Source organism: Cryptomeria japonica, chromosome 3 (assembly GCF_030272615.1).
Source record: "Cryptomeria japonica chromosome 3, Sugi_1.0, whole genome shotgun sequence".
In the NCBI taxonomy this organism is placed as follows: Eukaryota; Viridiplantae; Streptophyta; class Pinopsida; order Cupressales; family Cupressaceae; genus Cryptomeria; species Cryptomeria japonica.
The window spans coordinates 222,006,596-222,020,084 of NC_081407.1; the positions used below are offsets into that span (position 1 = coordinate 222,006,596).

Below are 13,489 nucleotides of genomic sequence, written 5' to 3' on the forward strand. Positions count from 1 at the left end.
TTTGAAACAGCTAGTAAAAACATTATCAAGGGAGGTTTCAACATCTATGAAGATTCTGTTATTTTTTTCTTTCCAAATACTCCAACAAATATGATGAGGGATCTGCCTCCATAGCTAAATAACCAAGGGGTGGTGGGTAGGAGGTGACCATCCATTAACAAACTGGTGAATGTTATCATGGAAAACCCATTGTATACCACATTTTCAAGGGTAATGGCCCATGAGTGCCAAGCAAAAGGGAAGTGGATAAAAAGATGATTGATAGATTCCTCCTCAGATGTACATAAGACACATCTATTGGGAAGTTGGAATCCCCTCCTCAAATTGTCCTGAGTAAAAAAAAATCATGCATAAGGGACTACCAGAATAAATTAATTTTTGGAATAAGCGGCGGGTTCCATATCTTTTTTCAGCATTCAACATCATCAATGGCTCTCAAGAGCTATCTGTAAGAAGACTTGACTGAGAACTCCCTCAACTGGGTCCCTTTCTAGATGAATTTGTCCTCATGGGGAGATAGAGGTATCCTGCACGCAAGCATGCGATCCTGGAGATCAAGGGCAGTAGGAAACAGGTTAGGTCGATCAGTAAAGACTAGGGATATGTTCTTCCATCTTCCTCTTCCCGACACAATGTAGTCAACAATATAATCACCAAAGTGAACCTTTAGTTAGTTGATTAGTTGGCAGAATCAAGTTTCAACCAGAGTTTTATCATCCAGCAAGAGTCTTCCCAGAACCTAATATTTCTACCATTTCCAATCTGCCACTTCAGTCCCTCTCTGATAACAGGTCTAAGCTTCAGGATATTGTTCCATAATTTTGACCCAGGAGGTAAGCCACCAGAACTCAAATTAAAGAAAAAATGTTCCCTTTCCAAATACTTAGCCTTGATAATGTTACACCAGTCCACCTCACCTTTAGCTAGGATCCAGCCCACTTTAGTAATTAAGGCCTTGTTCAAGGCATTTATCTTTCTGATACCAAGACCCCCCATGGTCTTGGGTAAGCAAAACAATATCCCAGTTAGCCAGAGAGAGGCGTTTCTTTTCCTCCATACTCGTCCAGAGGAAAGTTCTTTGGATCTTCTCAAGCTTGTCCCCCATAGCACCGGAAATTTTGAACAGGGAAAGGAAATACACAAGGATGCCCTTGAGGGAAGAAGCAAGGAGTTGGAGATTCCCCGCACTACTAAGGAATTTGCCCTTCCATCCAGCAAGTTTATTCTGTATTCTTTCAAGGATAGTATTCCATAATGTAGGGGTAACCTCTTTGACAATGAGGGGGAGACCCAGGTAAGTCCCAAGAAGAATAGCAGACTTACACCCAAGGATATTAAGGATTTTAGTCTGAAGGTCCAAAGGGGTGTTGAAGAAGAAGAGATTACTTTTATTATAATTGCCCTCAAGTAGAGGCATAGTCAACAAGAAAATTCTTCTAGTGTTTAGCCTCAATCATACAGGATTTACCAAAAAGAAAGGTATCATCCACAAATTGTTGAATCATAGAGGGGGGAATAGTAGAAGCTGCTTTGAACCCCTGCAGTCTTCCATTGACCATCAAATTCACCACAATCCTACCCAAAACTTCAACAATCATAATAAAAAGATAAGGGGACAGGGGATCTCCTTGTCGAATAACTTTTCCAGCTTTAAAGTGGCCCCTAGGAACCCCATTGATTAAGATGAAAAACTGAACCATAGAAACACATTCCCGTATCATATCAACAACTTTTTGATTAAGCCTTGAAGTAGACTGATCCTTGTAGAAGTGTTGGTAGGGATTTAAGAAATCATCACCTAGTATGACTAAAACCAAGGATAAAAGTCAATTATGTTTGTCATGATAAGAACAATAAGGGGTGTGATCATGATAATCATGTGGATAATATTTTTTTTATAAATGAGCTAGCTAGTTTGGTTATTGCAATTTTTTTTGCACGACTAACATATGTTTCATGATTCGTTTTAGGTAAACCATATCAATCCAAGAACTTTTCAAGTATTTTTTGATAATCTTAATTCTTCAATAGTTACTAGTGCATCTAACTCTATAAACACTTCTACCATGAATCCATATTCTACGATTACTCTTTCCCCCACTACTCATCCCCATATTTTCATGCACACCAATGTCCCACCATTCAATTTTTGTCCCTTTTTCACTTATGCTCCACCTTATAACATTAATTCTAAATGATCCTCTCCTATAATACTCACTAATCATGTAATGCATCATACTTCCACACCTAATTTTATCCATTATTATTTGACCTATTATTATCGCAATTAGCCAAGTCACATATACCAAATCTCATATCCTAAATACCCTTAAATATATTTCCTCTTCCATGTCTTATCCCAAGTTGTTACCTTATCCACCCATCTTAACTTTCCTGAACATAATCATTGCCCTCATAGAGGTTCCCATTTAGTCACATTATCCTTCTATGTCCTAGATGCCCTATTTTTTTTTAAAATCAAGTAGAAAAGATAGTGGATGCAAAGCGTAATAATAGTCATGAATTTAAGGATACTATATATACACCACTATTTTATGATATTGTGACATCTCTATTGCCTATGAGTTTTATGACACCTCATTTTTTAGCATATGATGGAAAAGGTGAACTTAAGGCACATCTTAAACCTTACACATCTACATGTGCATATAGCTTTTTGATGATAAGTGATTAATAAAGTTATTCTCATGCATTTCAAAATATTTTACTGTTGATAATTTCCTTTCTCTTTCTCGAGGTCTATTTATTCATTTGGTAGTCTCATTTAAGTGTTCCTAATGAATTTTAAAAAATTAATATGGGACTTACAAGAACAATTTTTGATTTATATGATTGTTCCTAAGGATATAATGAATACAATAGTGATTATGTTATTCAATTCCGGTCTTTATGCTCGAAGTTGATTATTGCCTTACACTATTCTAAAGTGCAAAATATTGTCATTGAGAGACTGATTAAACAAATTCAAGATAATGCGCATTTAAATAGTTTTTCTTCTTCCACACATTTATGTGTACATTAAAAATTCTATTATCTTAGTTACTTACACATACTACCTTTAAATATTGATCTTCAAGTCAAAGTGCTTCTTACCCTGCTAAGTATCAAAAGTAAAAAAAAAATTGAAGGACAAATGAAGGAAGTATGCTATTTTAAACAAAATGCTTGTAGAAAGCTTACTAAGATTCAAGAATCCATAGATGACGTGGTTCAAAGCTCTCTGAGTGTTAATCTAATCACACACCCTCCCACTAATGTATTAGACACAATTAGACCAATTACTAGATCATACAATGATCAAATATTTTGTAACTATGATATTGTTAAGGGGTACTATACACAACTTTCTTTAGTTTTGAACACAAGTTATAAGATCTAAATGATAAAATACAGTAAAAATTGAAAAAAAAGTAACAATGAATATCCATTGATTCCCCCTAACTATAAGACAATTTACTATAAATCATTCATATAATATTGAGGTACATGATAATGTAGAAAACAAGGATTGGAGATATCAAGTCCAATATTACATGTCTTGTTCTCCTCATATAGATCCACTGATTTCATTCTATAATGAGGAGATCCCACAAAAAGACTTTTATGTAGCATCGCACATTAAACCATAAATAAAGGGAAAAATCAAGATGCTTTAATGATCCAACTAAGCAATACTATACATGCTTGGAATATCTATTAGTTTATGCAAAGATAAAACTAGAATCATATGCACATTTGGAGGTTTCTTTAAAGATGAAATTTTTAATGACACTTAAGCCTCTGGTTGTGCCATCTTGCCACTTGAGTTTAGACCTAAAATATTATGTCTTGTACTATAGCATCCCCACCATGGATCATTTATCTATCTTACACGAATGAACATGGCTAGAACAATTGAAAGTTATTTCTTCAATTGCGCATTATATGTTAAATTTATTTGTGAAGAAAAACTATAAATATGAGAAGTCATAGAGCTAAACTAATTATCAATTTGACTTGTTTATTTTTAGACATATATATTCTGACTCTAAGAGAAATTCCTTATGAAGGGAAATAAGGTATTCACAAAGTATTTGAAGAATTACAAGAACAAAATAAAAAAATACCGAAAACCAAAAGAGCATCAAGTTAAAATTATGTATCGAAACAAAAAAAGAAGAAACAACCAAAATAAAAACATCAAATAGGAACCAAAGGAAGAAACCAAAAAAAGAAAATTCAAAACTTGAGTTGTACATAAAGAAGACAATGTGGAAGCCAAAGCAATAAGTTGTCATACATCAAATAACTATTATTCTACCACAACCACAAGTTTGAAAGAAAGAAAGGGTAAGAAAGAAGTACCTAATGTCCCACTTATTGAGCATATCTTTTCATCAAGCACAAAACAATATCAAGATGAAATATGTCATTGAAAAAACAAGCAAAGAGGAAGAAACGTCAAAACATAAAGATGATAAATTAGATAAGGTTACTCAAGGTGACACCCAAGAAGAAGTTTGTTCATGATTTATGAGTACCACCATAACATATATTCATATATCAAGTTATATTTCATTTATTTTCTCTTTTCCAATTCCACACTTTAGCTTCTTTTCGATTTCTATTTTATGCTTTAGTCCTTTTAACTATGTTTATATTGTTGTGTCATTTTATACTCATTTCACCTTCTATTTTGACTTCACAAATTTATCCTCCCTTACCTTGAGAAGGAGGGGCGGTTGGGGGGGGGGGGGAGTTTGTTTTTAGCGTTGTTGGTTTGTATTTTCTCTCCCACTAATTGTTATGCCTCACTATTACTTTGTGCTCCCCGCTTGAATTGCCTACTTACTTTCATCTATCTTCACTTTTACTTTGTGTTCCCCACCTAAATAATTCATATAATAGATTATATTTCCTTTGTTTTCTCTTCTCCAATTGCATACTTTAAATTCTTTTAGGTGTTTTATTTTAAGCTTTGGTCCTTTTGATTATGTTTATATTGTTGTGTCTTTTTTTACTCATTTCACCTTCTATATTGACTTCACACATTTATCCTCCCTAATTTGAGGGACATTATTGGTTTTCATTTTCTTTTTCCACTAATTGCTTATCACTTACTTTTACTTTTTGTTCCCCACTTTGATTGCTTACTTGCATTTACCTATCTTCCATTGCCTTTGCCTTCTTCCACTTATAAAAATTAATAACTAATTAAAAAGATAACATGAATACAAAAAAAAAAATAAAAATAAAAAATATATATATAATTTATTAATACATCTATATAAATCCTACAAACTAATTGAAAGTCAATGAAAAGGGCTTCGGCCCTAGCTCACCCGGTCGTGGATCGCAACTTAAGGCGTGGGTATGCTCCCCATGGTCTTGAGTTCGAGTCCCCGGCTGTGTTAACTCTGTGTGTGCTGCTACCTTGTGAGTGGGTTGTACACACTGGGGGATTAGTCTTGCTTCGGCAAGGACACCTCCAGATTCCACGATAGTGAATATAAAAAAAGTCAATGAAAAAAACACAAAATCTTTTTCTTCTTATACCTATAGATTTTTTTTTCACAATAACCATGAAAGAGAAATTTCAACACCCCACCTCTAATCCCTTCCCCCTAGGTTCTTATATTGTTGTGTCCTTTTATACTCATTTCACCTTCTATATTGACTTCACAAATTTCCTCTCCCTTACTTGGGATGGGGCAGGGGGTCATGGGTGAAGCATTGTTGGTTTTTAGTTTATCTTCCACTAATTGTTCATGCCTCACTTTTACTTTCTGTTCCACATGTTGTTACCTACTTGCTTTTATCTATCTTCTATTGCCTTTGCCTTTCTTACAATTGTAAAAAGTTAATAACTAATAAAAAAGATAACATAAGCACATCAATACATGTACAACAAAAACAAAATAAAAAGACATTAAAATATAATTTATTAATACATCTAAATAAATCCTACTTTTTCGATGGAGGTTCAGACTTGCAAGCACGACAATCCAATAAGGGCACGAAACCCACAAGCACACCAGCTAAGTGAGGGCCTCATAAAGTAGTTTTAGCCACTCAATATAAGGGCACAAGCCTATAGGCTAAGAGCCAAGGACTAAGGGTTATCCATTCCGCCAAATTCACCAGGGGCATGATCCCGACCTCATCCCTTATGATGTCGAAGCCTTGCACTCAACAAGGCTTAATCCTTGGTAGGCTCCTTTAAAGCCATTCAACTTCACTAACATATCAAAAGCCCATTGACAAAAAATCCTACTTATTTAAAGTGGAAGAAAACTTCAAAAGCACAAAGTCTTTATCCTTGTGCCCTAGACTTTTCATTTCTCTCCAATAAAGATGAAAGAGAAAGATAACCAAAAGATACAAATAGTAACCCAATTGTATGAAAACACTCAAGATAGAGAAGGAAACCTAAGAGTAACCTAATTATATGTAAACACTTAAACCCAACCCTTGGAAGCATGAGTTTGAATGACTACTTATATATAGTTGGGAGTGGGGTATGATAAGATGATGCACCCACTATGTAAGAATTAGGAAGCCCACCTCCTTCCTTCCTTCCATAAGGGCCCGTCCAAATGCAAGCAAGGCTCCAAAAATGAAGCAGTCACCGTGACTTTTATTAGCTATTGAGTGACATTTCAGAAGACCGGAAAAAAAAGTCGCACGTGCGAGGGTGGGGCCCAGTGCGCATAAGACGCGTGTGCCCATCCACGTGAACAAGCCTACTCCAAAAGCGCGTGCGGTACGTCGCAGCGACAGCGCCAAAATACCCTGTCCCCATCGCCGTGCATCTCACGCTCCACTTTAGCCAACGGACGGCCCAGATTGTCTCTCCGCCCCGCAATCTGCAAGCCATTTAACGGGCCCGACGCGCACGTTCAAAGACGTAATGGCGCCATACAGATATATAGTATTTAAATATTCTTCACGCCCGCACGTAGGCGTAGAAAAAAGTGAGCTTGTCGGTATTTGTTCTGTTTTTGTCGAGGCCGATGACGTGGACGTTGAAAAGTCGCGGTGGTGTGGCCACGTGGCAGAGTAGACAGCGCGGGGATTATCTGTGCAGGGGCTTATTGTGGCGTGGGCGGGCGTGCTTGCTGCCTTTTCCAAGCAGGTCCCGTGAATCGTGTGACCCTGCCCTAATTTCTCATCTGCGTTTACTTGCAGCTTCCGTGTTATTTCTGCGCTTCCCGGGGTTGAATCTCTGGAAAAAAGGTGTGGTTCTTTCTTTGACCTTTGCGGCATTATCAGGGGAAGGAGGAGGTGTATTTTGAAGAGTACGCGGCAGAGGATTGAATCTCAGTTTTGGGGTGTTCAATGATTTTTGGAGTGAGATACTGTTTTTGAGGGTTTGGATGTTGGAGGATCGAATCTGAGTGGAGTTATTTGTCTGGAGTTTGTAGAGGAAACGGATGATTAAGGTGGAGGCGTTGGAGGCGTCGGAGGATTGAAATATAGGAGTGGAGGTGGTGTGTGGAAGCGGGACGGCCGGGGATCAGGCATATTTTGGTCTTTGTTCTGTACATTCAGGATTCAGGCACCTGAGGATCGAATCTGCAGGAAAGGTTAATGATATTAAGAAGTCTTTATGCTTTTGAGGGTCTGTTGAATCTCATTTATTCAGGTGCTTGGAAGATCGAGTTTCAATAAGTGCAAAAAAGGTTAATCAGTGTTTCAGCGAAGGAAGGATCCTGTCTCAGTTGCAGAAAGGAAGGTGTCGTTGTCACAGTATTTAGACATTGTATTGCGTTAATAAAGTTAATAGGTGAAAGGGATTTTACCTGAGGATTTTAGCACATTATTTAGGGTTACGAAGGTCAAATCTTCGTAGAAATCTTCTTGTATATGTTATAGGCTTCCAAGAATCGAACCTTTAGAGGCGTGTTTTGGGTTTCTGGTAGATTATTATGACGTCCGGGACCAGATTGCCGACCTGGAAGGAGCGGGAGAACAATAAGAGGAGAGAGAGGCGGAGGAGGGCTATAGCTGCCAAGATTTATTCAGGCCTGAGGATGTATGGGAACTACAAGCTTCCCAAGCATTGTGACAACAATGAGGTTCTGAAGGCGCTCTGTGCAGAGGCTGGATGGATTGTGGAGGAGGATGGAACCACGTACCGCAAGGTATTCATGAATTTGAGAATTATGTTCCTTTCCGTTTTCTCGTTTTCCAATGTGTTGGAATTATTAGTTTGAGAGATTAGTATTCTACATAGAAATTTCAGAAACGCTATCTATTTTTCTGCTGTTTTTTTGGCCCATTTTCGCGTTAATTTGAAATATTAGTTTCTTATTAAAGATCTCAAGTTAGCGTGTGTATGAATACAAATACTACTATTTTTTCCTTCATCTTCATTTTATGCTTTTCAGTATATTTGCACATAGTTTTTTTTAATTTTCTTGGTGCGTTTTGCAGGGAATTTAAAAGTTAGGCTTGATGTTTGCCTCTGCAGTTGTTTAGTTTTTCTTTGTTCTTTTTTCTCATCTTGTATTTGGAGTGAAGTTCAAATATAAGTTTTGTTTTTTATCCTAATTTTGCTGTCCTTTTAGTCTAGTTTAATTCTTTGTGCTCATTCTGCAGATTTCGGAGGGAACTCGAAAGGTTATTGTTGTGTTAATTTTTTTAAATCCTGATTAGCAGATTTTTAAGAGTATATTTCAATTATTCATTTTCCAAATTTTGTAGGGAGTTTGAAAGATGATTCATGTTCTATATGAGGCCTCAATTTGCAGTTTTCTGAGATTTCCCTTCCTTTTGCTCTTTTAGTCTTTTTGCAGGTATTTTTAGGGAATTTGAAAAATAATTCCTTGGTCATTATCCCCAGTTTTGTAATCATTTTAGATTACATCGCTTCCCTTTTGCATATTCTCGGAGGGATTTTAAAAGGTTGTCTTTGTTCTTTACACTCGTGTTGCAACTTTTATAGACTATGGTTCTTTTTTTGGTTCCATTTTTCATTTGCAGATGATTTAAAAGTTGATTTCTGTTTTTAATCCTCTTTATTGCAGCTACATTAGATCAACTTTCTTATGTCTGCTAATTTTTGCAGATTATTCTGTTTTTCAATCCTTAATTACAGCGATTTTTTTCTTAAATCTTTTTTCTCACTTCACATATTCTGAAGTACTTTGCATATCTATACTTTGTTTTCCATCCTCATTCTCCAGCGTTAAAGAATAATTTTAATCTTCTTCGTTGTGTTCATTTTTGCTCATATTTGTTTATTGCTTGTATTTTACAACTTGTTTGTATTGATTTTTGTTTTGATCTTTTTACTTATTTTGCAGATTCCGGAAGGAATTTGAATTTTTTTTGTTGTTTATTGCCATTGAGATTACTTTTAGCTTATTTTCTTATTTTGCAGTTTATGTAGTGAATCTAAAAAGATTAGGCTTTTAAGAATATTTGTGCATACACGCCTCATTCTTTCATAAATCTTGAAGCAAGTGTGTTTTATTCATGTTTCATTAGTATATAACAGAGTTGTTTCCAGATATTTATTGCAATAATCTGAAAGTTTGTTTCTTTTCTTTCAAATATGTGCAGATTTATAAAGTAATTGTTAGTTATGCTTATTTGTGCAGGTGTTCTAAGATAATCCCTTTTTTTCGTATTTTTTCAGATTTTGAGATATTGTTTTCCCTCTTTATTTTTTCCTTTGCAGATTTTGGAGAGAATTTGAAAGATCATATTGTTTCATTTTGTTCATTCTGCAGGTTATTGACTTTTTGGTAGTTTTTGTGGACATTTTTTTCAGGGTTGCAAGCCACCAGAGCGAATGGAGGTTGCGGGATCAACTTCAGTGAGCCCATCATCATCCTACCAGCCAAGTCCAGCACCCTCGTATCAGCCAAGCCCAACCTCATCATCCTATGTGGAGGGGAGTTCCCTTATACCTTGGCTCAAGAACTTGTCAACATCCTCACCCAGCAGGCTTCCGCTGGTCCATGGTGGCTCAATTAGTGCACCTGTGACACCACCCCTGAGCTCCCCCACAGCCCGTGGGCCACGTGTTAAGCTTGACTGGGATGCCATGGTGAAGGCCAATAATGAAATGGACTGCCCAACATCTGGGTTCTCGACGCCTGTGAGCCCATGGTCACATTACTCTTTTGTAGCTGCATCTTCCATGCCTGCCAGTCCACCACCAGAATCAGGGTATTTATGCACTCGGACAATAGATCAAGGCTTTCCCTTAGCCTCTGTTAGGGAGTCTGAGGTCGTTGTAAAGGCTGTGGCAGACAAGGGCCAGTGGATGGATGGGATACGTTTGCCTCCTGCTGGTCCAGCATCTCCTACCTTTAATCTTCTAACCCCTGCAGCCCGGCAGCTCCAGCATGAGGGGCTTTCAGGTGTTTCAGGGCACAATTCAGCCCCGAGCAGCAGACTCTGGACACCAGGGCAAAGTGGAATGTCATCTCCATCGAATTGGACACCTGGACAAAGTGGGATGTCATCTCCTTCAAATTTTGCTGCTTTGGATAGAGCAAGTGATGCAGGTATTTCATGGACCTCTAACAAGATTATGCTAATAAAAAAAGTCATCCATGAATAAATAAGCATTTGAAGAGACAGATGTCATAGATGACTTTCTTTTATTCCAATCTAAGATATCCCAATTTTATCTGTCTACGCAACCTTTTCAATATAAGAGTTTACATAAATCTTGCTATCTATATTTCTAAACAAATCTAGCATAAACACTTTTTTATTCTATTTGAATCAATCAAACTCTATGCACTATCTTCGAAGAGAGTTGAGCCTTTGTTTCCCTTCCTTGAAGATGACAGACTAGTAAAGGCAGGAATTTTTGACCAAAAATTTCATTTAAATCCAACTTCTAGAAAGAAATAGCATTGTCTGGAATTTAGCTTCGTTTTCTCTTGGACAATCCTTTATGTACGCCCCTGTATAAATCTACATCAAAATGTAATTGTTGTAATGTGGTTATAAGATGTCTTTCTTTTCTTCTTTCTCAAATAAAGCTGCTTTTATCGTTTACAATGAAATATCAAGTACCTTTCTAACTACAATTAATATACAATTTTCATATGTTGTTGCATCAGCAAGTGAAGGAGAACCGAGAATGATGTTTGATGTTTGCATGGATCCAGCAGAGGAGTTTGCCTTTGGAAATGTCGCAGTTAAGCCCTGGCAGGGTGAGAGGATTCATGAAGAATGTGGTGGTGAGATTGCCTCAGATGATCTTGAGCTGACCCTTGGTTCCTCTTTGTCTTCTTCAAAGCCAAGATCAAATACTGAATCCTGCTTATTTTCTGGTAAACAATGAAATCTCAGAAGAAAGAACAAGAATTTAGAGTTATTCATGAATTCTGTCTGCTGTTATGATGTAAATCTGGAATACTAAATCTATCAGAAAAGATGAATGATTATTTTTTCTCTTTGGCCAGTTTGATAACTTACTTAACAAAGCCGCACCTGCTTCTCTGCAATCATGTTGTGAAATTCAGCAAGGTCTTCAGATCAAATCCAGGAAGTCTGGTCAATGAATTTGCTTAAGGTTACTTGACATGTAATATCGGCTGGCTGCTTCGTACAGTTTTGATGGATAGCCTTTGCTGATTTTAGCAGCCATCAGTATCTGTCTTTCTTTTTTTGTTATTGAAGGGCATTTGCTGATATTGATTCCTTTGAAGCAATTGCATCATTATTGGTAGGCAGTTTGGCTTCATGCTCTAGAGGAACACAGAGATTGAGCAGATATTGTCAGCAAAGTTGGTTTTGCTGCTGCTTTGCTATTTTGACTATTTCTTTATATGCTCTATGCATGGCAAATTGTATCTTTCTGGCATTTTGGGCATTGTATATGATAATGTAGCTTTTCTTGGACATTTTAGACATTTGGATCTCATGCCATGCTCTCTGCTTTTATTGGTCGTTCTGTTTCTAAGGTGTTGTCTACTCTGGTCTGGTAAGTCTACTAAACAAATAAATCATTGGAACTTCAATTATAGATTAGAAATATAAAGGATTGCTCTCTGTTCATTGTCAATTGGAATTTTATTTTTGTTTGGTAAGAATAGATAGAGACGGGGGATAAATTGATCCACATCAGCTGTAAGATTTGCTCAATCCACTGCCAACAGCAATACAATCACCAGAAGCGGTTCCTATTATGGTATATTTTGCACATAAATTTAGATGAATTTTTTGAGATATGATTTGAAATGCAAGTAAAGGTTTCTCCATAACTAAAATAATTCCACTGCTAGCTGCATTTTATTCACCAGAAGGATGTCCCTGTCTGGGACATCATGCACTCGAATTGAGTTGAGCTTTGTCATAAGATATAATTTGAAACATGAATGAAGCTTTTCCCAAATCTAAAATTGAAGGTTTCAAGAATAAAGGATTCGATTTTGTTTATATTGGAGTGTTTTGTAGTTAGTAAGAATATTGACCACATTCTCTAACAAAGACATGTAGGGAATAGCATGCAGGGCCAACTTATCTCAAGCTGTTTAGTTAGATTAAATCTTGTTAAAGAAAAGTAAAAATTAAAGAAAAGTAAAAACTAAATAGTGTAATTCAAGCAAATTGTATGCTCTTGTTGGCACAGGATGGTTAACCACTCCACGGTAGTAATTTATCTTCGTCCTTAATCACCTTTTTCAGATAATTAATGCCCTTAATTGGGTAAGAGCAAATGTTCTTGCCAGATAACACAGGGATGAGAACATTGGCCCCTTTCCTTTCACAGGAATGTGTCATTTCCTCCTGTGCTTAGGTGCAATCCTTCCCGATTACCACGTCTGCCTGGTTTCACATAACTGGTGAGTACCCTTTTGTATAGAATTTCTCTGCAGCCAAGATTTGAACTCAGGCAGCCTAATAAGCACATTCACACTTTATCCCTGAGATTCACCAGCTCAAAGTTAAGAAAAATCCTTGAGCTTCTTGTTCATTTTTATATGCCCTTGTTAGACACCCGATCTTGGAGTAGCACCTGAGGTGCTATAAGATCTGCATAATCATTAAGTCGAAAAAGGGAAAAGAAGGGAAAAGAAGTGGAATGAATAAATTATGCAGACTGTGGAGAGTAAACATTTGACAACAAGCACTAATTGATTAGTAATTTGGGAAGGAAGCAGAATGCGTGCATCTATCCAATTTTCACTTCCTACAGGCTGGATATGCTGCTCCTCTGATCAAAATCCGTCTGTCGACCCAAACTGCCTAAAAAACAAATGGATAATATAAAAAACGAAATTATGAAAATGACGTGAGGGGCCCTAGAGAACAGATTATTCAGTCTTTTGTCAGTTCATATCTGACAGTCTGACACTGCACAATTGAGTGAGCGTAGCGTTCTGTGGTGAAATCACACATCATTCACTATTCCTTTCTCAGATGGCAGAGAGATCATCTTCCAGCAGTTTCATGATTTCATATTCTCATGCCGCTCACTGCACATCTGACCATGTGCAGAACTCCTAGCTGATTGGTG

The 13,489-nt window shown here is 36.9% G+C and overlaps 1 protein-coding gene across 2 annotated transcripts; it reads left to right on the forward strand.

The window, feature by feature from the left end:
- Window positions 1-7,099: 7,099 nt before the first annotated feature.
- On the forward strand, window positions 7,100-11,882 carry LOC131076030 (BES1/BZR1 homolog protein 4). 2 transcript variants are annotated; one of them, XM_058013056.2, is made up of 4 exons: window positions 7,101-8,144; window positions 9,779-10,520; window positions 11,088-11,300; window positions 11,433-11,882. In XM_058013056.2, exons 1-4 carry the CDS (start codon window positions 7,929-7,931, stop codon window positions 11,435-11,437), a joined length of 1,176 nt encoding a protein of 391 aa, XP_057869039.1. In that variant the 5' UTR covers window positions 7,101-7,928; the 3' UTR covers window positions 11,438-11,882. The 2 variants fall into 2 exon arrangements, with proteins under 2 accessions (XP_057869038.1, XP_057869039.1); XM_058013055.2 differs by having other exon boundaries at window positions 7,100-8,144; window positions 11,088-11,882.
- The last annotated feature ends 1,607 nt before the right edge of the window (window positions 11,883-13,489 follow it).